This window comes from Perna viridis, chromosome 1 (assembly GCF_037379345.1).
Source record: "Perna viridis isolate PV_CMFRI_1.1 ecotype Kerala chromosome 1, ASM3737934v1, whole genome shotgun sequence".
Lineage (NCBI taxonomy): Eukaryota > Metazoa > Mollusca > Bivalvia > Mytilida > Mytilidae > Perna > Perna viridis.
Window position 1 is genome coordinate 35864386 of NC_142445.1, and position 25625 is coordinate 35890010.

General features: G+C 33.2%; 2 protein-coding genes across 4 annotated transcripts; one reads left to right on the forward strand and one right to left on the reverse strand.

Moving 5' to 3' along the window:
* The first annotated feature begins 503 nt into the window (after positions 1 to 503).
* Positions 504 to 3037, forward strand: LOC148628551 (uncharacterized). The gene is made up of 6 exons (XM_088589945.1): positions 504 to 802; positions 1094 to 1211; positions 1624 to 1695; positions 2050 to 2286; positions 2552 to 2653; positions 2876 to 3037. The coding sequence occupies exons 1-6, from the start codon at positions 662 to 664 to the stop codon at positions 2881 to 2883; spliced, it is 678 nt and encodes a 225-aa protein (XP_088446071.1). The 5' UTR covers positions 504 to 661; the 3' UTR covers positions 2884 to 3037.
* Positions 3038 to 9832: 6795 nt separating this feature from the next.
* On the reverse strand, positions 9833 to 24933 carry LOC148628552 (recQ-mediated genome instability protein 2-like). Of its 3 annotated transcripts, XM_088589894.1 has the most exons (6): positions 24841 to 24885; positions 22585 to 22649; positions 18202 to 18384; positions 16008 to 16110; positions 11004 to 11036; positions 9833 to 9997 (listed from the first exon to the last, which is right to left on the reverse strand). In XM_088589894.1, the coding sequence occupies exons 3-6, from the start codon at positions 18367 to 18369 to the stop codon at positions 9840 to 9842; spliced, it is 462 nt and encodes a 153-aa protein (XP_088446020.1). In that variant the 5' UTR covers positions 18370 to 18384; positions 22585 to 22649; positions 24841 to 24885; the 3' UTR covers positions 9833 to 9839. The 3 variants fall into 3 exon arrangements, with proteins under 3 accessions (XP_088446020.1, XP_088446009.1, XP_088446026.1); XM_088589883.1 differs by lacking the exon at positions 22585 to 22649 and having other exon boundaries at positions 24841 to 24933; XM_088589900.1 differs by lacking the exons at positions 11004 to 11036; positions 22585 to 22649 and having other exon boundaries at positions 24841 to 24933.
* Between the last annotated feature and the right edge of the window lie 692 nt (positions 24934 to 25625).

Here is a 25625-nt window from a genome sequence, read left to right on the forward strand (position 1 = left end):
TTCCATGATTGGTGGATTGATACCAAAGGTGTTTTGTTTTGTAGGGAGAAAGTCCGAGAGTGAAATTACCGATTTTTTTCAGAGTGTGAATTACCGAAATTTATTACACTGGGAACATTCAATAAAACACTGCTATCTATATAATAAAATTTATTATATCACCCACGTTAGCAATATAAGCAGTATCATGCATGAGTGTTTGTCAGTGACGTTTTCTTCATTGTAGCGTCTTAACTTCATAGCGTCATCAGAGAAACAAATACAAGTTTGAATGACACACGCGTCTTCACATTTATCAGCGAAGTACTAACCCGACAGCCTGAAAAAAAGGACAATGAACAATGCCACTTGCACTGTCAGAGTGAACGGGTAAGACAGACTTAAAAAGAAATATGAAGTGATTTAGGATTTTTAGCTTGTTTTTTTTCTGTATTATTTGACGTGTCTCCTTTATGTTTAGCTTTCTTTGCAAAAAAAAATTAAACATCTTAAAAACATTTTCTGTTTTCGCGAACAATCTTACTTATTTGCTCTTCGTCGATCATATGTAAGTTTATCATTGAAATGTCCCCCGGAAGTCCATTCACAAAACGTCGACGTCGCTCTGATCATCGTACTATGACGTTACACCTGGACAGCCTAACAACGATTCCGCGCCATCATGGCTTCAACATCCAATTTTCAGTGTCTGGTATTCTTTCTTGTATTGTTACCGATTCTGACAATTGGGAGCAGAACTTGTCATATGAATGATGTCTTTAGTGAAAATGATATGGAGTATATTCATTTTAAGGATATCAAGGTACTGTAGAATGTAGAAATAAGTTTTCTGAACTATTAAGAAATTTGCAAGTTAGGAACCAAAAATTAAGATACGTACTCGCAAAAATTAAAGACTCTTTCTTTAATTTTTGCGAGTACGTATCTTTTGACATTTTGAATATAACGATTCCAGTGGAGACGGCGGACAGTAGATCAATTATCTATGGAAATATGTTCTTTTTCAATCATTCACGGTTTTAAGATATTGTTTGTTAGTTTGTTAAGTCGATACGCTTGAAATGGACAGCACTATGTATTTTCATAATTTCAGGCCTCTGTAGTTAGTTTTAGTACTGGATATCTGAGTGATATTTTCATGTCATTGGCTGCAGTTACACTCCTCGTCTATGTAACTTACCAACTCTTGGTAACACAGCATGCAGGAAGTGGTAAGCTAAATTTACCTATGGAAAGCTATTTTTAAGTATTGCAAGAAAGGCAAACTTACATTTTTCGTACATTTCGGAAATATAATGATCTGTTATATTTTTAAAGTAATGTTTTGTACTCATGTACCGCCGCCTTCTGTTACTTGCTACGGCATGTATATAGTTTAAAACATAATGAAACAGATTTACATACAAGATAGCGAAAGTTATAATACATCTGAGAGACGCAACGAGTCCATGGAATGCTACATCAGTTTATTCGAAAATGAAATGATCGATTCACATACTATCACCTGTGATTACGGATTAACAATAATCGTTTGGCAATTTTCTCACCAAATTCAACAGAATCAATAAATGTATATCAGAAGAAATGGTAAGGAATTTTAATAAAATCACTTTCTTCCTTCAGAAATGAACTTCATGGCCGAGAAATGCGAAAGAACAAAAGATCAAGTTTCCGGGGTGTGTGACTTCTATAGAGGTATGTATAAAACGTCCTTGAATACGTTTTTAAACATTTATTTCGTTAAAAATCAAAAACTTAATACTATGTGTGTCAAACTTTGTCCATACTGTCTTCAGAAAATTTCTTTTTACATTTACTAACTATACGACACAATGGAGGAACAAGGGAGCGGGGAGTCGGAACCTACATTTTTCTTGAAAATTATTTGTTAGTTTCTGGTAGGAATTGGAATCTCCTTTTTATCTGAAACGTCTCATTTTAAATCTCTGAATTCGCCCCTAAGAAAAAAATACTATACTTCTATCTTCTATTAATAAAAATAGATTAACAGAATAAAGTAATTTCACAGTGACTTGTACTTTCTTCCAGATACACAAGAAATGTTTGCAAAACTCACTTCACAATCCAATACCATCAAACAAAAATTTAGAGAAAATGGCGACGAAAAAGTGAATGGCGACGTGTTCTTGGGTGATATGGAGTCACTGAAAAAGTCTTGGGTTACACAGCAAGAAATATTCAATAGCTATGGCATAGAGTTGGAAGGGAGACAACTAAGCACTGAAAGCATAAAAGCAGAACTTACAATTGCTTTAGGATTTGTTGGTAAGGCTTTATTGAATAAAAATGATAATAACAAACACAATTTAAAAATCATAGAAAAAGACCGGATAGAGTAGCTCTTAGATTTAAAGGGGTCCCGCCAGCCAGTGTCCCCTTTTCATGTAGTCAAATACAGAGGGCCAAAAAGATAGAACACAGAGGTTTTTCCTTCCGGTGGAATTCACGCTATAAAAACAGCATTACCCATCTTCAATACTAAAAAGGTCAGCTTTTCAACTTACCATACAATGTTCTTTCTATCTACCAGGAAAAGAGATCAGAAAAGTCGAAAAAAATATGGTGGAAGATTTACTTACATTTGAAGAAGTGCAGAGAGAAACTAATGCGCTGAAGACCTGCTTAAAAAATAGTAAGTTGGTGAAATCCAGTATGAAATAATATTTTGACTCAACAAAAAAAAAAAAGATTTTTGATGGTTGATTGGAGGACGTTCAAGAAATGTGACAAATAAAAGAACTTTACCCTCAAAATGTGTCAGAAAAAAAAAGAAATTTATTAGACACCCTAATCCAACTAGTATAATATTTCTACATAGAAACTTTTATGCAATGTCGACTTTTTTATTTTCCAGGAAAATGAAAGAAGCAATACTGGAAGAGAAATGAACTTCGTCAAATACTGTTTGATTGAAAAATATTTGATATCTTACTTTGATTGTGTTCCCCCCTTATTCATCATTTGAACCTGTGCTAGTAGTTATTTTCTTATGTAGAATAAAGAACTTTCACACCTATCTACAGGACATATTAAATTATACTTGGATTTAATGCCCTTTGTTTTCATTTTCATTACGTGTGTTAAGATGAAAGCTGGGCATATACTCATGTTAATTTGTAACCTTGAACATCCATAGTTATTATATAATAATGATTGTACAAAAACCTAATTTATATCTGCTAGATACCAGAAGTCATCGTTTTTAATGCTTTCTTCTTAGGCAATAATTCTTCGTATCTTTACTGTTCCTTTTGGAACATGGGAGAGAGACCCTGATGTCGTCACTAAATGATTTTCTCCGTAACCTGCATTTTTCCCAAAGTAAAAAGAGACCATGGTTTAGAGTCACGGATTATCTCTCTTCATAAATGTACGTAAAAAATTAATAGCTCATGCTTAATTTGTAAAGAAATCCCTTCAATATCAACTAAAACAAATAGAACATTGATGGAACATTAAGTGATACCCCGCCATGTAACGATGAAAAAAGGGGGGATGACAAAATTTTCAAACTGGCTTAACTCGAAAAGAACATCTGGGGCTTCGCTGAAAATTGCACTTAACTTGTATTTCAAGTGCAAAGTTAAAAAAAAACTATCCGTTCTCAAATTATCATATGGACACCGTCGGGGAGAAAACAGACGGGGGGACAGACGAACAGACGTTCGGACACGCAACCTTTCGGAGGGTATTGAATAACACCATACTACTTCGTGTTGCAGGGCATAAAACAACTTAATCAGGGGAGTTCCATAGATTTTGAAAAGTAGAGGTGTTCAAGTCTAATATTTGCTCAATTTTGAGCAAATCTGCGCGAGAAAAAAAATCCAACAAAAAGGGTAATGAATATTTTATTGGACTAATAAATGGAAAAAGGGGACCTCGTAATGTAATGTGTCAACTGACACGTAAAAGGTGCTTCATCGACAATGCCCGACCGAATGTGTTAATTTAGGACAAGCAAGACTTGGCCCAAAAGGGACATTAAGGGCTCCAGGATTCGAACGATAATTAAAAGAATATTGTATACCGACTAGACAAGTCATTCAGACACACAAAACAAAGAAAATGAAATAACCAAAATAATACACACATAAAAACAAAAGTAAATGAGCAACACGGACTCCACTAAAAACTTTCTTGAAGCATGGGCCAGGTGCATAGATAGGGTTAGCGTCCTCTGCAGTTTTCCTCTAAAGTACGAAATATCATAATAATAGAATTTGAAACAAAAACACACATAAAAATAGGTCTTAATGGAACATTAAGTGATACCCTGTCACGTAATGGTGAAAAAGGGGGATGGCAAAACTTTCAAAAGGGCCTAACTCAAGAACTGACCACCGGACGGATACGCAAATTTTCAAAGGGTATTGCATAATACCTCGCCGCTCCGTTTGGCGAGGTTTAAAAACAAGTCCTTTCGTTTACAAGGAATACTCCGTATGTATTACCGCCTACTCACTACTGCAAGAATATTGTAGCAATAAGCTACATAAATAATACTGTTCACTTGTTTTTTCCTTGACATTCTTCCTGAAAATATTTTCACAAACTGTTATCAAAGAGATATGTATCGCCCGTTGCACATGAATAGATGGTGACATTGTTACTAATTTCATATATTATGGACATGAAATTTGTTAACTAAAGTGGTCAAAATCCTCAGGTTTTCCATATATATGGCACTGTGACAATGCGATGTTTCAGTAACAAATACAACTGGCCTAGTAAACGATCTATATCAGAATTTCAAAGTCAATTGACCATGACTGCAGGGGCATATGCACAAACAGATGCAGAGTTGATATTAAGCGATACTAAGAACACTGCATACCAAATGTGGTTGACTAACCATAACGTACTGACCTAATCAGAAAATTTAAACATGAAATTTAAAAAATTCGAAGTCAGTAGACCGTGACTGCAGGCATATGCATGAAATTGACAAATAATTGTGGTTAAGTGGTGCCAATGCAACTGGATACCAAATTTAATTGGCCTAGCATAAGTGGTTCACGTCAAACTGACCTAATCAGAAAACTCAATATGAAAACCGTATCGTGGACGCCGATGCCAACGACTTTAAAAAAAAGAAATACCTTATATACCTAGTCTCGGTCGTAGACAAGATAAAAAAATAAAATTGCGTATTCAGCTAAAAGAATAAATTGGCAATTATTGAATTTACGGTTTTTTGTTGGCTAACAGTTCTGATGTATTCCTTTTTGCTTAGCCCTTAAATAATTATATGCATAAGTTAAGTGGGAGTTTACTTACATCGGAACATATTCAAAGAATTAGTGTACAGGTTATTTGCTAAATTACCTTGCATATACTTGAAATTAAAATTAAGACTGTTACATTTTCATCAAAAGGCACCATAGTAACCATTTTTTACATTAGAAAATGTTCTTTTTTCAAAATGACATAACACGATACACCAAATAATTTCTTACTTGTAATTGTTGAAAATGTGCTGATTTGAAAATTCCGGATAGAAAATGTTCAATAAAAAGCAAAAATGTCTAAATGCATTTTTTGTAAGTACCTTTTTTCTAGTATAATTAGGGGTGTGTGTGAATTATTTACATTTTAGAAACAAGAAGTTTTTTTTCTGTTGCTTACATTTTAAATATATTATCTATTTGATTTTTCGCAAACTTAGGTTTATATATATTAACAATGTAGTTAGTCATAGATTTAAGTGCCAATTTTAACTCTTAAGACTTTAGAACGATTGTGTAAAATAGAACAGTAGAATTTGGTGAAGTTAAAAGCTTATTCGTTTGTTCTGGTCTTAAATAAGACATTTGAAATTATATCTTATCTTAAAACAAATAAGTTCCAAGTCAATATTAATTATGTAAGAAAAACTTCCTATTATACGATTCTTATTCCACAGCTCGTGGATTAAAAAAATCCAGTTCGATTGTATACTTCAAATGCCAATACTGATAAGGTAAGACAAAAATTAAGTTGAGACTCTACAGAGACTGAATCATCAGAACGAAATCAGAAATCTTGTAGCATGTGTAATATTATTATATATATTATAAAGATCATGCCAAACGAGAGGTAATCCATTTATGGAGGCTCCTCGCTCAATTCCTGCCCGATTTGCCAAACCTTGGTTGACTTATAGAAGGTATTTACAAATATGTGTTTCTCCTGACTTAGCAAAACAAGAAGGGCTTTGAGGCAACTAACCCTCCAAAGTTTCAAAACATCAGAACCTGCGGTTTCAGAAGTCACATATGGAAAATTATCTCTCGCAGCCATCTTGTTTTATCAAGCAGAACCCCAAGTTGATTGTTTACAGAGATTTTCTCAAACATTGTTTCTGCTAATTTTGGTTTAAATCAGTTAAGGGAGTATCATGTAGTTAGTTAAGCAAAATGCTAAAAGTTTACAGACAATTGATACAAAATAATACAGGTAATCAAAATCCACAGTTTAAAAGAAATACGAGAAGTTTCATTACACTAAAGTGAATAAATGCTCAGTTACATAATTTCTGGGGGTGAAAATCAAAAATATCAATAATTCTAGCGAAATTCATTCTTCCTTACATGTTAGAAACTCTGGAATGGCAAGGAAGACCTCACTGTTATACATACAGCTCCCCACCCAATTTTCTTTGAGGACAGAAAGAAAAAAGACCATGATTGCTGGAATATATTCTATTAAGCGGAGCCCCGTGCAGGTCCGGGTGTCAAAAGAATAGGCCTGCAGCAGTGCTAAGCTTGTCGTAAAAGCCGACTAAATAGTGCTCAGGAACCTAGCCGGGGGCTAGGCGCTCTGCCCACAGAGCAACTGGGATGCGTGCCCCAGGTGGTGGAATGGGGTACCCCTGCCGTATTACATGCTGGCGTTGTCAGGCTATAATACGGAAAACCTGACCGCAAACCATAGTAGTGCACCGTGTTGGGAAAGATTCCACGTTCCTCGCACGTTAAAGAACCCTGCTGTCGTATTCGAGAAGAGTAGGAACCTTTGCGCTCCGCCACAGGAGGCTAAATTGCCCGACCCTACCCATCCCCCTTTTTCTAGTGGCAATCAAAATTTGTCGACCCTATTATCCCTGTGTCCCATTTTATCATCATTCATGTTCATTTTATCATCCATTTCATGTTCATCGCCTGAATATAGCTGAAATATTGCTACTCAGGCGTTAAACCCCAACAATCAATCAATCAATCATACAAAGCGGAAAATGATAAATGTGACAACAGGAATGAATTTTTGGTGAGTTTATATTAATCAGCGGTTATGCCTACTTCGGCAAACTGCTTTTTAACTTGTGCAAGATACAAACAGGGCAATTTTGAACATCACCTGGATTGTGTTTGGGTGAAACGTTCTACCACTTCTTAACCCTGAAATTATGTAATAATTTTATTTTGTAACTTTAGCATCACAATAAAACGCTTCTTTCAGGGTACAGCTGGGTATAACCATCGGGGCAGAGGTTGAACCGTGAACAGTTTGGGCAAGTATGGACACACACCATTCAAACTTGAAACAGCTTTGAATTTGATCATTGTTAGACATTTGATACAGGATAAGAATTTGACCAGAATCGAAGTGGTCCCCTTATTCATAAATAGTTCAAGCCACATTTCCAAAATCAATTTCAACCATCTGCCCTAGGAACTATGACACCTTGTGGCACAATTTCAGAGGGTCCTCCCCTTTCACTCAATTTTTTTTGTCTAGACATCAGAAAAAATGCACGTTTCTGGCCCCTTTTGGTCCCTCATTTTTAATGAATCAAGTTTTCACCCCAAAATCAACCCTAGTCAAACATTTGTGGTAAAGATTATTGTGGAATGTTATAGACATCCATAAGTTTTTACTGGAGTCAACATGTACATAGTAAAATTCTTTAAAATGTTTATTTTTCCTCTTTTTTGCCTTTCATTCCACTATAACTGCCAAAACTAATAACAACCTTCCTTTTGTGCTTAGGAACTTTTTGTTAAATTTTATAAAGATCAACAAAGTCTCACTAACATTTAATTTATCGCACAAAAACAAGTTTCTACAGACAGCGCTTAGGTCCGCTTTTCTACATACAAATTATTTTCAATACCGTAAATTCACTAAAAATCAAGATGAAATAAGCTACAAAAACATAAAACATACTTAATCTGACGCACGTGATAGATGGCGCGAGTATTTTGATAATTCTGATTCGAAGTTCTGAACTCTGAATTTTTTAAATTTGAATGGTCCTTCTCGGCTTTCGTGGTTACAAGTGCACCCCACTTAATATATATAAAAGCATTATAGCATACCTGTTCACTTGTTGAATATTCAAAGAGGGGGATCTCCTTTTCAGCTGTTCTACGAGGGAAATTTAGCGTGACGACCTTCAAGGATAATTTTGCTAGGAATCCAAGCACAGAGATAAAGACTAAGATATAAAATCAATGATAATCTCGTTAATCTACTAAGGGTTCCTAATAAAAATTTGTGGTCTGTAACTGATTCTGAATAAAAAATAAAAGTGAATGGTGGGTTTCTGACATGCATGAATCGTCTCCTGTCTGATATTTATAAAGACCGCTACATAAAAGCTCGTAAAATAGTAGTGAAACCGGTCTTAAGTGAACCTCTTCTGGACCGTAGAATTTGAATGTTTTGATAGGTGTTCAGTTTATCCAGGGTTAGAATACATTTAAGGAGGTGGACCTATGGTAAGGGACACAACTCTTAAAAGTCACTGGAACGTTTGTATTCAGCATTTTACATCAATCTCATATAAGCATCAAAGTAACTTGGACTGATTTCATTCTATTTCAAATGAAAACTTAGTGGGCTTTGGTGAAATTGAATATTATACAAACATATTGCTGAATTCAAGAGTTATGTCCTTCACATTAGGTCTACCTCCTTAAACTAATATAGACTTCAAATGTCTGGTGTAAACAGGTTTGGGTTTTGACACGTTGTACCATAGGCCTGTAATTATAATTATTGTAATTTAATTATAGGTCTCTGATTTTACTGTTCCCACAAAATTGACCTTTAACACTATAAGACACACCAGCAAATATGTTCACTTGACTGTATCAGTAAAAGTAAAATCAATACCACTATAGGGTGTTACAAGTTCCATAATGCATGCTTTTGTCATTAGGATATTATTCCTCATTTTTGCAATAAAACACTTCAATATTTTTTGAATTTATAATATAAGTTACTGGTAAGCTTTAAACTAATGACATTATTTATTTTCTTAATAAACAATTTTTAGGTGGTTTAACAAGTCCCTATTAAAACTTTGGCTTTCTTCTTGGAAAGAAATAATTCAGACCACAAATTTCTATAACAAGTGGAAGAAATGAATACAAATGAGGAGTACTCATTTCTTCTGCAAACACATCAAATTAAGACAATCTAAGTATAGCCTGGGAAAAATGGCAAATTTGGGCAACTGGTCAAGTGGGCACGTTCCGTCAAAACTGAACAGGCCAAGAGTGAGGTTTACTTGCTCTTACGATATGCTGAACAGGAAAATCATCACAAAATAGGGGCCTATTAAGCAAGCTCTGTTTGACCTCTGACCTGCCTGTGTCATGAAATTTTATTGAAACAGCCCAACAGTGCTTATTATGAACCCTGCTTATATAGAAAATTAGCACTGTTTATCAACCTGATATGTGACATAAGTTTATTGTCCATGATGTTGTAGATACTTCTCTCCACAAAGAACCAACAATGACAATAACCAGTTGAAATTCCTGTTATAAAATAACCCTATCTTCAATAGATAACAGTGATGTAGGGGGAAAAATATTTCGTATTAACAATTAATAAAGTTCTTTATTGATGATATCGTTTAAAACTTCTAACATCCAACAACATTCTAAGTCTTTATTATGAGTTGAAAGGTTCTGGAATTTCAAGGCTCTAAGAACAGGTATATATCCTACTGCCAACATTTGTCCTATAATCATTGCATATTGTCCTGAAAATATACATTTAACTGAGTGAAATCGTAAAAGCTAGAAAAAAAACTTTGAGCAATGCTCACTAACTTCATACCCTCACTCGTCCGATTTTATAACATGACCTCCATATCAATTTGGATCAAAATTTAAAATAAGATCAATGTAATAAAGATTCTGTGAAAGTCTCGTTCATTCAGTAGTATAGGAGGAGAAATGGAAGGAAAGACAGACTAAAATATAGACAAACACCCTATCACTTTATAGTATACTCCCAACTTTGCAAGAGGGGAATACAATAAAGTGCTTCAGGCAGTGCTGCATGATATGACCATGGTAAACTTTATTCATGTTGGGAAGATGTGGATATTAGTTTCTGATACAGGGGCTAACAGTTCATTATGGACACTACAACTGGTCTGGACACTTGATAGCACAAAATTTGCTTTAAGGGTGATAATCAAAGACTTTGCCTTTGATCCCTGTAACTAATCAAAGTGCTGTTAGCACTGGAGGTCTTTGTGAAAATAGTAGCAGACGCAGTCAATTTCAAGGATTTTATGATGTAAAATAAAACTGTAATCACAAATTTGCCTCTCCCATATAATTTACAATTGTTTTCTAATGTTTAACTGGACATTTCACCTTTTTCACAAGAAAGTTTTAAACCTGCCCCAAGATTAATTTGTAATTACATTCAAAAACTATTTGAAAAGAGTATTTATTCCTACACTGTAATTATACCAAAATAGTATTTATTCCTACACTGTAATTATACCAAAAGAGTATGTATTCCTACACCGTAATTATACCAAAAGAAAACCAATCTCAGCATAAGAAAATAATTTCCAAGATGTAAAATTTTCAAAAACAGAAAAATCTTTTTATAAATTTAAATTTTACTGCCAATTTTAATTGGTAAAAATTATTGCTCTTCACTTTCTGTTTATTGATCTTAAATATTAATATTATGATGAAGAAATTGACTAAGAATCGTGTTAAATGGAACATGCTTAACATACTTACTGTTTCTACATACATTCTGCAAAACCTGAATTCCTAAAAACGAAGTTTTTACTTAACATCAAAGAAGTCCAATTAATTTACAACTAGATCTTAATTTACTTTGCAGCAATGGCATAATATTATTAAATTGAATTAGACATTACCCCCTAACGGTACTAATTCCCCTCACAGCCTGTTGAACCCTATACATTTAGGACCAATGCAGACAGATGATTAATACTGGACAAAATTTTTATAGGGGATACTGTGAAAGTAGTTTTTTTTCGGGGATAGAGATTTTCGTAGATTGCAGACAAATCATTAGTTTGAGGATTCTTAAATTCATGGTTTGACATTTCCCACAGTACAAATAAACGGAAAATATGTATTTGGTTCTAACTTTAATTTCGTGGTTTGAGACAACCATGAAATTTGGTACCCCATGAATATCACTTTCATAGAAGACTAAGCTACATAGATTCCTGACAATATGCACATCTCTCTAACACTCCATTGAGTTTCATTACAACCATGCAAGTCGTTGAGGAGGAGTTGCAGACAACACATGAGACAAAGATCTGCCGAAAAACGCTTCAATAGCATCATTTCTACAATTTTTGCAGGATATCCTACAAAACAATCACACCTACTTTCAATGAATTCTGTAGTTTCTGAGAAGATTTTTTTTAAAGTAATAACGAACGTCCAAAAAGGGCAGCAACTCAAACATGGGTCAATAGATTTTGACCAAAATTTGACCAAAGATAGATTTCATCAAGCTAAATACTTTTACCCCGTATCAGAATTTTGTTTCACCTATATAACGGTTTTGGTGATGAAAAAAAAAAAACAAAACAAAACTGCTGTCTGACCCCTATGTTCTATATTTGGTAACAGAGACCATGTTTTTCACATATAAAAAAATCACCAGAAAAATCATGCTAAGTTTCATCCAAATCCATTCAGTAGTTTCAGAGATGTTTGAAAAATTGTAAAGACGACAAATGCCAAGTTATGGTAATAGCTCACACAGCCTACAGCCAGAAGAGCTAAAAAAGTAGATTTTTTCGGGGCCATAGTCCAATTTCTTAACCCTGTAACTCCAAAATGTGTAATCATTAAAAAATTTTTTTGAAAACAGAATTTCAAAAGAAACACCAAAACATCTGAATCATTAAAATATATTTAAGAATTAACTTTTTTTTTATCAATTCCAACGACAACACCTGTTTTTCCCTCAAATAGAGAATTTCCTCAAATCTTTAACATAAAGTGATTTAATCATTCCAAGAGGCCACCCATTTTTTTAACCAATCAAAATATTACAGTTTTGGAAAAATTCATTGCATTTGCTTGGTCTGAAATTACTTTGGAAGTTCACTCACACAAAATGTAGATTCATCCACACTTTATCATTCAAAACTTCTTAAGTTAAGCCGCCTCTTACCAAATTTGAAATCACCATGACCAGAGGAAGCTGAGAATTTGAAATCAATCTGTCTAGTTGGAGCAAATATTTTTGTGACGAAAATTTGATGGGTAGAAAGACCATGTGATTCCAATATATCACCCAATTGTTGTGTGGGGTACAATAATTAAAAGTAGCTACATTTTTGTATTTAAATAATACTTCCAATCTCTTTGGTATCAAAAGATTTTGTAAATTGCAATTACAGAAATAAATTTTTGACATTTTGTTGCCAATTACTTCTAATGACATTATGTTGCAGAGATAACAATAACTTAGAGATAATGTTAATTATGCAATCTAAAACAACTTAGTTACAGGCTATAGCGTAAAAATCATCCAAACATTGAAACTGGGTGTAAAAAGAATCAAATGTCAAGTAAAACGAGGAAATAATTGTTTGGAGGTAGAATTTGTGAAAAATTAAGGTTTCATTAGAAAAAAAAAAATTTCCCCCCATTTTAGCGGAATATGCCTGACACACCGACCTTGGATCCACACTTGCAAAGGCATAAAACCATAAACTCAGAAATTATGTAATGTGATGTTAGTTTTATTGCAAAAAAAAAACAAACATGTATTTGAATTAATTACAAATTAATTTCAATTAATATATAGCTTGTATCAGCCTAGGAAAGGAAATAAATAAGATATTTTTTAACTTAAAAAATGCACATTGTACAGGGTAACATTTGTAAGCATGCTTCATTTTATTGATTAATGAATAGCTGTGTTCTACAGCTTGTAACCAACAAATTTCTATAAAAGATGCATCATTTAAATTGTCAACATATTCACAAATTTTCATTTATCAACTTTAAAACATTATGGAAGGTAAGTTATGTTAAATACCTGTATGTATGACACTTGTTCAAAGAGGCTGAAGATTTTTAGTAAGAAAACAATAAGCGAAATGTTAGTACAGTTTAGTTCTAGTCTTCAAAAATACGAATGTATTAAAAATAGTAATTTTATGTTTAGGATATGCAAGTCAGAATGAAAATCAAAGTGCTGTCAGCACTGGAGGTTTTTGACTCTTATTAAAATTGTAGCCTGAACAAAAGTTCAAAGGAAACATGACAGAAATGAAAACTGTGATCATACAATTGCATTTTTCATAATACTGTAAAAGTATTAATTTTCATTATTGTCATGGTGGACACAAAAGTGTGAAAAATTGTACCTGCTAAATTGAGTTATCACACTATAGAACGCTTATTACTTTTTGAAACTGTGAAAATGTATAACCGCAAATATTTGAAAGAATCCACGAAAACTTGCAACTGAATGTCAATCAATACTCCAGATTTCTGAAGTGTAAACAAATCAATAGTTAAACAGAATCCCACTTCACACATATTTACAAATTTTGTTAAATTTCACCTTTTTTCTAAATTTCTCAACCTGTCCATAAGTATTTATCCTACACTGTAATTAACCTTAAATAAAACCTAATTCAGCAAACAAAAATTTCCTTGAAAAACATAAGATTTTAAACAAGAGGCTCCCAGGAGCCTGAATTGCTCACCTAGTTGAATTTTGCCTTTCAAAGGCAATAAAACAAATTTAACAAGTAGTCCAACAATTTTGACTCGAGAAGACTTAGGTAGGACTAATCATAAGGATCATTTCAACAATTGAAAGTTTCTTTTAATCTACCATAGTTTTCAAAATTTTGACTGAAAACTGTAAAAAAAAAAAACCAAAAGGCTCCCAGGAGCCTGAATCGCTCACCTAGTTAAAGTTTGTCTTTCAACAGCAATAAATTTAACAAGGAGATGTCCAACAATTTTGACTCAACAAGACTTTAGTATGACTATCTTAAGGATCCTTCCAGTGACTGAAAGTTTCTTTCTATCTATTGTAGTTTTCAAGATATTGGCTGAAAACTGAAAAAAAAGAAGTCATTTTTTATCTTTCAAGGGCAGTAATTCTTACAAGGAGTCGCCTGACAACTTTGATCCCTGAAGAGTTTTGAAGGCCTTATAATAAGGGTCAATATGTTTTGTTTGTTTGTTGGGGTTTAACGTCCGAGCAGCAATACTTCAGCTATATTCAGACAAGGGCCAATATGAAATAATTATGCTAAACCTTACGGTTTTGAAGATATCTGCGAAAAACACAAAGTCTGACCCTATGTTCTATTTTTAGTCACAACGGTCAAGTTTTTTCAACAGACCATAAATCCCCACATCAGTTCTATGCACGATAACCCAAGGAAGATTCATACCAAGTTTGGTTCCAATTGGTCAAGTAGTGACAGATGAGAAGATTTTTGAAAGAGATAACATAAAAAAAAAAAAAAAAAAAAAACCGTCGAAAAAGAGCAGCAACTCCAACATGGCTTAACAGTTTTAAAATGAAAATTTGACCACAGATAGATCTCATCATGCTGAACACTTTAACACCGTGTCAGAATTGGCTAAACCTATCGGTTTTGGAGATATATGCGAAAAACTACTCTCTGACCCCTATGTTCTATTTTTAGTAACGGCTGCCATGTTTTTCGACAAATCAATACATGATACCCCAAAGAACATTCATACCAAGTTTGGTTCCAATTGGTCAAGTGGTGTCAGAGAAGAATTTTGAACAATTGTTAACAACGACGGATGACAATCCAATTCAACCACATGGCATATCTATATAAAGGAGCAGATGGACAAAAGGAGGAACAAACACCATGATCACTTAATACATATACCTCCTGCAAAGCAAGCTGTGTAATATGTGCACCATCCTTCCTGGAATTGGTTGAAAGGATGAGTACATGATCATTACATATGACTTACAATGCAGTTGTAGATATTTCAAATCTATCTTCCTTATCTGACAACACCTTCAAGGAACATCACAGCAGGTGTTTGCCTTTCCACAGCACCTGAGTTCCCACCTAGTTTTTAGTGGTGTTTGGGCTGTTTGTTTTTTTTCTGTGTGTTCTATTTTAATCTTTTGTGTTGTACGTTTTGTTCTTTGTGTGCTATCTTTTTGGTGTTTCAGATGCTGTCTTGTGAAAGAATTTCACTTTGTTTGCCAATCTCCTCAACAGACCTGTAACTGCTTCCTGTTTCATTATGTATCAATCGGCCATCTTACAGGCTTCTGCTATACACAGGGGTTTCATTAGTTTTTTTGTAATTCAGGTACCTTTTCTTTTGCAGGGGGTAATATTTCATTTTCTTTTATGAAACTATATGAAATTTAAAAATTCTGGAGGTACCTTTCAGTAGCTTAGAAGGGTAAAAGTACCTGGTACTGCCTCTAATGAAAGGCCTGTATACAGGACATGAATAAAATCACAAGACATGAGAACAACTCATTTCAAATTTTCAAAGCTATTTCTTTTGCAATGTTTGCATAAAGAGGTGGGGTTAAGTACTGATTGTGGCAGAGGTGTAAAGCTTTGAAATAGTGAATATACCCTCTGAATAGGAAGTTGCTTGTTCTCACCATCAGTATTACTACATATATTTCTTTCTTAAACTACTATCAATACTATTTAAACCTTAAAGTGAATAATTGTCTATTCATACAAAATTATATAAATCCTTGCTCACCTCTTTTGAGTTTCTGAGAAAGAAATGGTATTTTACAACAACCAATAATTTTTGTAACTCCAGTACCATCATCTATCAACACCATATCACCATCATTTGATACCTGGAAGTACACATGTGGATGTACATGTAGTTATATGTGCCAGTACATGTATTTATTTAATACTGTGAAAGTACTTTAATTCATAGATACCAAGTTTTATGGATTAGGGAAGAAACACAAGTTCGTGAATTCTTAAATTCGTGGTTTTGAGGTTTTCAAATTCAAATTCAAATTAGTTTATTGGGTAATTATAAAGCATAGTCAAGTATAATTAAGAGAGAATACGATATTTGCGTAATCCAATACTTATAAAAAAGACATTACACGTATTGATATATGAGACACATACTTATCATTATTAGAAGTACATTGTAACGTGTTAAGTAAATCTATTACAGCACATCAATTATATGGAAAAATATAAACGTTATCTATTACATAGTTCACACAATAGCAAAATGATTACATGTACCTAATCATAAAAAGAGTTTTGAATAGATACTATCATTTGTCATTGACATATAAAAATTAAGAAGGTAGACCTAGGGTAAGGGACATAGCTCTTAAAAATCATTCAAACGTTTGTATTCAGCAATTTACATCAATCCTATATAAGCATTTAATTAACTTTAATTCATTTTATTCTGCTTCAAACAAACGCTTGAGGTGCTTCGGTGAAATTGTGTATAATACAAACATATCACTGATTTCATGAGTTATGCCCCTTACCCTAGGTCTACCTTCTTAAATATTAGAAAAAATATAAGTTTCTATTTTTAGGTACAAACAAATGTTCTTTAATTCCTATGATGTGGTTGGATTTAGAAGACGGGTGACTGTCTCCATTCAAGATTCGTTCGAATTTTTATCAAAAAGTGTGAACAATTTCCCTGAATGAGTTATACAAGGGGCAATCGACTAAAAAAATGACACACATCTTCCACTTAATCTTTACATGATTTACAAAGTCTTACACTGGCTAAGCTGAGCACCATCTTAATTAACAATTTCAGTACTGAATTTTTATTTTTGGCACGTCTGAGCAGCCGAGTTAATTTCACGCAACATATTGCACTGGGCGGAATAAATTTCTGAACATGTGCTTGAAAAATGGTGACCCTTGCAAAACATAAGATTGCTAACCCATTTAACATTGTAGAGCTGTGGTGTAAAAATCAATGTAAAAAAAATCACGAGTTCTATGTATCCTGAAGGATACATCAACCCTGTACACTGTGTATCCTACAAGACACATTTCCCCTATGCATTGTGTATCCTACAGGAAACATTCGCCTTGAAACGGTTAATAAACCATATATTTATCCTGAAGATGATTCTACTATCATTAGTTGTTTATAGTATTTAAACATAAGCTAATCCAAATTCTGTGTAAATTGCAAGATTGGATGTCTTGCTGTGCATACCTAACATATGACTCATAATCAAATTTTGTCTTTTTTCAATGAAATTATGTTTATTCTCAAAGTTTGTCTTGTGATCCACTACCCAAATCTCTGAGCCCTATGTTAAGATGGCAGCTATCATAGATTCATACAGTTTTAACCATTTTTTAAAAGGATAATTTTTTTGAAGATGGAATATAAGCTTTAAAGTCACAGAAAACTCTCCCGGCCTTTTGGGCTAGGATTTCTGCAGCATATTTTAATTGTCCATTACTGGTGACAGTTAATCCAAGATATTTATACTGGTTAACAACTTCCAGTTCTTTGTCGTTAAATCTAAATGGAAGAGGTCTGATGTCAGAATGACTTTTCTTACTGTTTTAGAAAAAGTCATAACTTTTTTTTTTTTTAATTATGTTGAGCCTCCATCTATCACAATATTCACCAATAGAGTTAAAACCGATTTGTAATCCTGTTGGTGATTTTCAGACAATTACTGTTCACATCAATGAAAACCTCCTTTTGTTGGGAACCTAATTTTGTAGATTGGCATACCCACAAAAACCACCAAAGATAGTACATAAACAATGGTACTTTCAAAGTAATGCATCTCTGTTGTTCCAACCACATGCATGCACAGGGATCAAATTTAAGGGGAATTACTTGTTAAATGCAAGTAAAAATTTAATTTTGCTACATGTAGAAGAAATTATTTCCAAAATTTGAGTAGTGGTCTGACAGCGGTTACCTGAAGGACTGTTCCCTGGATCCATACCACACTAAATATCCTTCCATCAGATTGCCATTCTTTGATAGACTTCTGCTGGCCTCTTGTTTCTTCTACACCATATCTTGAAGCCTGTTGGAGATCTTTAATGAAAAACTTCTTGGATGGCAAGTCTAAAATTTTTGTCATTTCTCATGGATAAGCCTGTTTAAAAAGACAAAAATGGATCAGACAGAAATGGCTGGGTTTCTGTAAAGTCAGTGAACAGGAAGTAGTAGTGCAACAGACATAGCAAGACATCCCACGATATGGGACCCCATACTGATGTTGAATACATATATCTAGTGGCTGTAATACATTGTATGTACGTGTAGTTGCTGAGAAAAATGTTAAAAAATATTTTCCCCACCTGCCCGACATTCACCATTCTTTATGTGGATTTGCATGAGTGCCCCATGGTTGACAATGGTTTTGAGACATGTTTACAAGTGCACATTGAAGGGCTTCTAATTAGTAGTGGTCTGAGGTCCTGAATCCTCAGTTTCTGACCTATATGTAGGACCTGAGAGATTTCTTTTTTGTCCAGGTCTGGACCTACAACTATTAATTGACAGGGCCAAAATTCAGTCAAAAAGCATTCAACTGGAACAAAATTCAGACTTAAACTCATCAAGATATACAAGTAGCAAATATAAAGTTTATCTTGAAGGATTTCAAGCAAGTCCAAAAAACTGAGAACTTGAAATAAGTTGAAGATAACACAGCCATAAATATTGACAGGGAGAAAAACTTAAAACTGTTAACAAACTGAGAAACAGTACATGTAAGTGAAAGTTTGTTAAATACATATACAAAATGTACATGTACATATAGAAGTTCAAGGGTTATAACAGTCAAACATTTTGACCAGAACAAAATTCAAATGAATGCAATACAGATGAAACTGCACAACTGAGCAGCTTTTAATATTTCCCAAGGTAATGAATGCAGTTTCTATCTCATGGTAGGGTAACAGCAGCTATACAGCAAGAAGCCTTTATGTCCACTTTGGTTTACCATACAGCTCCAGCATTTTAGTTAAAAGTGGGCAAAAACACTAATGGGGATTCTCAGGGTTTTGGGGTTTTTAGTAAAATAATATAAACATGTAAAATGTAATGAGCAACAGGTTCATATATATCAGTATATATCCACCACAATCATCAGTTGATATGATTTTTTGAGATGTATTTACTACATATATATTGTACATAAATATACATTTTTAACCAGACAACCATCTCTCATCCTCATGGAAAACTACCAATAATTTTTTTTTCTTCTTTCACATTTCACAAAATTCCATGTATATACATGTAGATGTACATTTGTATGCGAGTACCTAAGGATATCACAGTAGCCTGACATCTTATAAATAAATGTTGTAGGTAGCTCTAAAATGTTCAATCACTATATGAAGACGTTTCATACAAGTAAAGAGAAAAGCTCCTTCTGACAGTAACACCCCATTTCATAGCTACAAATGTAAAGACAGAATTTATTGGATATCAGGCTTCTGTTTCATATCAGTAGACAACTTTCACATTCACCATTTGCATAGAATCAGGTGAAAACTGGTTTCCAGTTCCAACTTGACATCAAAAGGACTTTGGATTTGAAGAAAAGAAGACTAGTAACAATTATATGGAAATACATCATGGAACATAAACATCTGAAATGTTTTTGTATTACTGTACTATTTAAAATTATTTGTTGTAATAAATTCAAATTTCTGTCATCTTGGTTCCCCCCAGGACTCTAAGTCATATTTTCAATTTACTTTTGGTCCAGAATTTTTACTTTTGAAAGAATTCAAAACCAAATATTGATACATGTCAAAATTTTCCAGTTTGTATTAATACCAAACTTTTTAAACATGTACCTGTAGTTTATAAAAAGCTTAATATTTTCATCATTGAATTTATGCATTAGAAGTTGTTGTTGATTGTAATATACAATACTAAACAGCCACGACTCCTATACTTTTAATTGGGAGTTAAAATGCACATGTAGGGTCCTTGAATTCACTGAGTCACATGGCCAGTCTTAAAGCTCTATTGCAATGTCTCCAATCTAACATTTCTTGACCCTAAAGCAGACCTCAATATAAATGTAGAACTCTTTTGTTAGAGAAGTGAATGTGAGAAAGTTGTCAATATTGGGTTCATTTGCCCTAGTAATTTGGTCTCCCTAAGAATGTAAAAAAAATATACATGTATACATGTATAAATGAAAGACTTATAAAACTATTAAGTTCAACATGCATATACATAAAAACTAAGAGCTTGCATACAGTATTGAACTGATTTTTTATATTCATGATTTTTCATAGAATTTGTGACAACAAAAAAAAAGTTTTTAAAATTTCCACGTTTGTTGCAGTTATTCAAAATCTCAATAAACAGATAAGGTATTCTTACTTGAACCATATACCTTGAAATTATATATATAGAGCGAATGACTCAGGGTGAAAAAATAATTGGGCGAACAAGATTCAGGACGAACTGACTGGGATTCAAACTCAAAGTTTTCTATCAAATTGAATTGTACAGATATATGCCTGTTTGTAGGAATCCGGAGATCCAATTAGAAGACGTCAAAGACTTAGAATAAGCTTTTGAAGCAAAGGCACACACTTCATTTCTTGCAATAACCTTGCCAATGTTTTTACCCATATAAGACTGGCATTCCTTGATATACACTTTCTCAAAAGGTCAGAAACATGCCACATCAAACGTTTGCAAGAAATGACTGCAGTTTGCTGAAAGAATTTGAATGATGATATGATGGTCATGGGTCCATTCAATAACCTCCAGAGAAACATGCGAAGCATGGCTGTCATAGATCACCAGTAGTTGATTGTCGGCACTACTCACTGGGGGTTACTTCATGAAGTGTTCTTGCATATAACGCTTAAATATATGTCAAAATTTGACCAGCCTGAGTCTGAAATGGCGCCATCTGTTCCTGGTAGCCCACTGTCAAGAGGCTCGTCTCTCATCCATTTACTGGGAAAAACCTAAAATGAGGGTATATATGTCCCAAGAGAGCTTCCACCTCCAATAACTGTAAAAGTTTCTGATCTGCCTGATGTAACTGACTGTGGTGTAATATTCTTATCTGAAGGGACATCTGACAGCTCATGGACTGTGTTGACACCTTTCTCGTCAATGTTGAATATATAGTGCGGCTTGTTCATTGTGTCATACTTCTCCAACACACTCTTCAATCTTCAAAATAGCCGTCAACTTTCTCTTGAGTGACTGCATTTGCCCGTGCAGCTTCCAGTGCCCTTGGTTTTGTTAGTTTTAAATGCTCAGACCATCGAGACATGAAAATGTAATACCACTGATTGGTCTCTATCTCTTGTTACAATACACTGCATAATCAGAAGCCATATTTATCATTTCTGCTCTTCAGTAGCTATATCCGTTTACTGCCATCATCTTTATATGCTCCAAGAGTTTTGCACCATCCTCCTGAGAAAATAATTGTAACGGACCTGATTTTGTAGTGTCTATGTTAATTCTTCCATCCAACAACCTGTTGGAACTTGCCAATCAAATGACGGTCACCAAATTGACAAGTGTAAGCTAATGAGAACTTGCCAAATTACACAACTACTCGTATTTGGCGAGCTAGCGAGTGTGGTTTCCCTACACTGGATTCGGATGCTGGTTATTTGTGTTGTAGATTGCTTGTTGTAGAAGGGTTGACCAATGTACATGTATATGGACAGGTTTCACGTGTCAGGAGAAATTGTCTGACTCTAGACTTACTACCTTGTGATTACTGTCTGGAACAGCAGCATTATGATTTAAAATGTGCCGCACTGAATCATGTGCCAAAACAATTTTTCTGGATGAGCTAAATTTTTATATAGTCTTTCAAGTTCATTAAATGTGTAAACATGCATATTATTGTCTTAATTTTGAATGATTTTTAATTGATATTAGTTACATCAGATACGATTTTACAACTTTAATTGTATTTGTATCATTTTGTACATGTATTTGTAAATGATAAATTTCTTACAATTTCCACATTTCTAATAAATAAGTGTTTCTAACATGATTCCATGGGTTATTGACTCAAATCGGATGTTTAGATGATTAGCCTAAAGAGGTTCCCCATCCATGAATGTGTGGACGAGCTGCCACTGCCTTTTTTTTTACTGACATAGTCATGCCTGTAAATGTGTATCTCGACTCAGATGACCACTGAATATGTGACCTTCCACATTCAGTAAAAGTTTTACAGTCAAAATGTGTGTTTGGAGAAGTAGGCGCTTGAAGTATTAACTTTTTAGGGTTTAAGAGAAATGTAAAAGAAATATGTACTAATTTTTATTAATATTATACATACCTTTATACGCAACATAGCAAAATCAAAGCCCGATAGAAGCGAGGAAGTGTCCAGAAGGAAAATTCCTGGTGAACAGACAACACGTGGGATTATTGAGTTTTATGTCAAATTGCATGTGTGCATCGCTATCGAGAACTTGTGACTATCGAGAACATATGGCAAGCCAAAGTGGACAAAAATCAATATTTTGTAAGATTAGAAAATGAATTTTTAATAGTACAAAATCATTTTTTTTAATATTAGAAATTCATTTTGTAATATTAAAAATTCATTTTGTAATATTACAAATTCCTGATTTAGTAATATTATAAAAAAAATCACACATTTTGTAATATTACAAATTGAATATGTAATATCAGAAAATGAATTTGTAACATTTTTTTAATAATACAAAATGATTATCAAATATCAAAAATTGAATTGAATACGACAAATCCATTTTCTAATATTAGAAAATCAATTTGTAATATAAGAAAATCAATTTCTAATATTAAAAAGTAATTTTTTAATGTTAGAAATTCATTTGCCTTTTTAGTATTAAAAAACTATTTTAGGATATTAGAAATCTAATTTGTAATATTAGAAAATGAATTTGTCATATTGAAAAATCATTTTTTAATATTAGAAAAACACTTTTTTTGTAATATTAGAAAACATATATTTTTTAATATTACAAAATCTTTTTTTAATATCAGAAAATATTTTTAATATTATAAATTCATTTTGTTATTTTAAAAATTCATTTTCTAATAGTACAATTTCCTGATTTAGTAATATTATAAAACATCACACATTTCGTAATATTAGAAAATCACTTTGCAATATTGCAAAATTAGTTACATTTTCTAATATTGAAAAGTGATTTTCTTATATTAAAAAATCGTAATTGAATTAAACAAATCCATTTTCTAATATTAGAAAATCAATTTCTAATAATAAAAAAATGTTTTTTAACAGTAGAAATTCAACTGAATTTTTAATATTAAAAAATAATTTTTTAATATTAAAAAAAGTGTTTTGTATTACAAGAAATCTAATTTGTAATATTACAAAATGAATTTGTAATATTAAAAAATCATTTTTTAATATTAGAAAAAACTCATTTTTGTCCACTTTGGCTTGCCATAAGAACAGATGGATGCAGGTACAAGAACACAATTAATTCCCCTTGGTTTTTGTTGTATATTTGTTTGAGAATGTTCTGCATATACAAACATAAGAGAGTATTGAAGCTGTTCCGGGATTGAAATTGTTCGACTGTAAAGTCACGATTTTAGAAGTTTGATTTCAAAATCATCAACTACACCGTCTTTGAAACAAAAAGTGGAGTCTCATGTTTTACTACAATATTATCCGTAGTAAACATTGTTGAAGAGTTTTTATGCGGCTGTAACCGAGTTACATCATGTATTTAAATATTTTGCGGGTTGCTACACAAATGTATGTGAAAATACAAGTTTTTAAAAGTATTTAAACATGTAAAATAATTTTGTCCTCATTTTGTAAATCTGTCCCGGGTTCCACAATAGTTTAGGAACACAAGCAAAATTTATTATGCAGTTCATGATTCAAAAATAACGAATATAGTTCCAACTTTGTTAGTTGGTACCTTCCACATTTTTTCATATTTTTACTGGAAACTTATTTGCTGAAGTTTTGCCTCTAACTGGTAAAAAATAGGTTAAAATTACATGGGATTTTTTTCATTCATCAATTCTGACTTAAGTTGTGTTTTGGTTCAGTGGATGAAGTTTAAATTTAGGACTTTTAACTCGGTTCATTTGTCACGTTTACCCCATCTCCAGGTCATATGTATTAATTGCAGAAAATGATGGTAAAATTTTCTACAATTAATATATAAAGTCCTGTTTGTACACATCTTTAGGCCAGAGAAGTGTTATTCAGTTTGCGCCGGTGGATTTTTTTAATCTGCTCAAATGTGTATATTGAAATGCACTTGAAAATTAATTGTGGTCTCGTGCCAGCACGATCTACTTCATTTTGTCATCGGTCGATAGGGAATTAGCTGCGAAACGTACCTCGAACTTTTTTTTTTTGGTATTTTTTTTAACGTAAAATAAAAAAAAAAGACCAAGAGCTACGATTTCGCAGCTAATACTAGGGAATGGGAAAGTGCGTTTACAACTACAAGTGTTAAGCTCCCACATTATTCGCCTCTCATTTTCTTGCAGATTCGCTAAATTGTTCTTATACGCGAACAGGTCGTGAGTAAAATCTTGAATAAAAAATTCTTACCATCGTATCGCTTAATTAACTACTATGTATACATGTATTTCCCGCGTAAAATCTCTAAGAAAACTCTAAAAGTTTTCCGAACGTCATCTGTCGGTCTCACTAATTAAAATCACGATGCAACAAGAAGCGCCATGAAGACTAAAAAGCAACAAGGATGAAAAAAAGTGACATAAAGGTTTTCTTTAATCAAAGCCGAAATCAAGTAAATATATAGCAATGTCAATATAAAGTAACCAGAAAAAATTACAACCATACAACCATAGACGTGTATGATGCAACCACGCGTACAGGAGCAAAAGAATGTAATCCAGGGACAAAGGCCAGACATGGAAAATAGACAAACATAACAACGAACATAAAGCTACAAAAGCAATACGTACAAAGCAACAAAAGTAAATGAGCAACTCGGACTCCATTGAAAACTGGGGGCATGGACCAGGTGCACCGGAAGGGTAAGCTGTTAATAATTGTTTGGCCATATGAATAAGTAATTATTGATTTTTACCATTCAGCAGATTTTTCTCTTTCACTGGATATTAATTTCATTTCAGTGGCGGATCCAGAGTGGTGCAGGGGGTGGCACCCCCTTTTTATTTGAAAATTTGCATTTTCATGCGTAATATTGACAAAAACTGGCAAATAACGTTCTGGCAACCCCCTTTTTTGATAAATGAGGACTGGCACCACCTTTTCGAAGTGTCAGGATCACCAGCCCCTTCATTTTAATGAATGCAATATTTTTCAAAAACATTCTATGACAAAACATATTATTATGAAACTTTAAA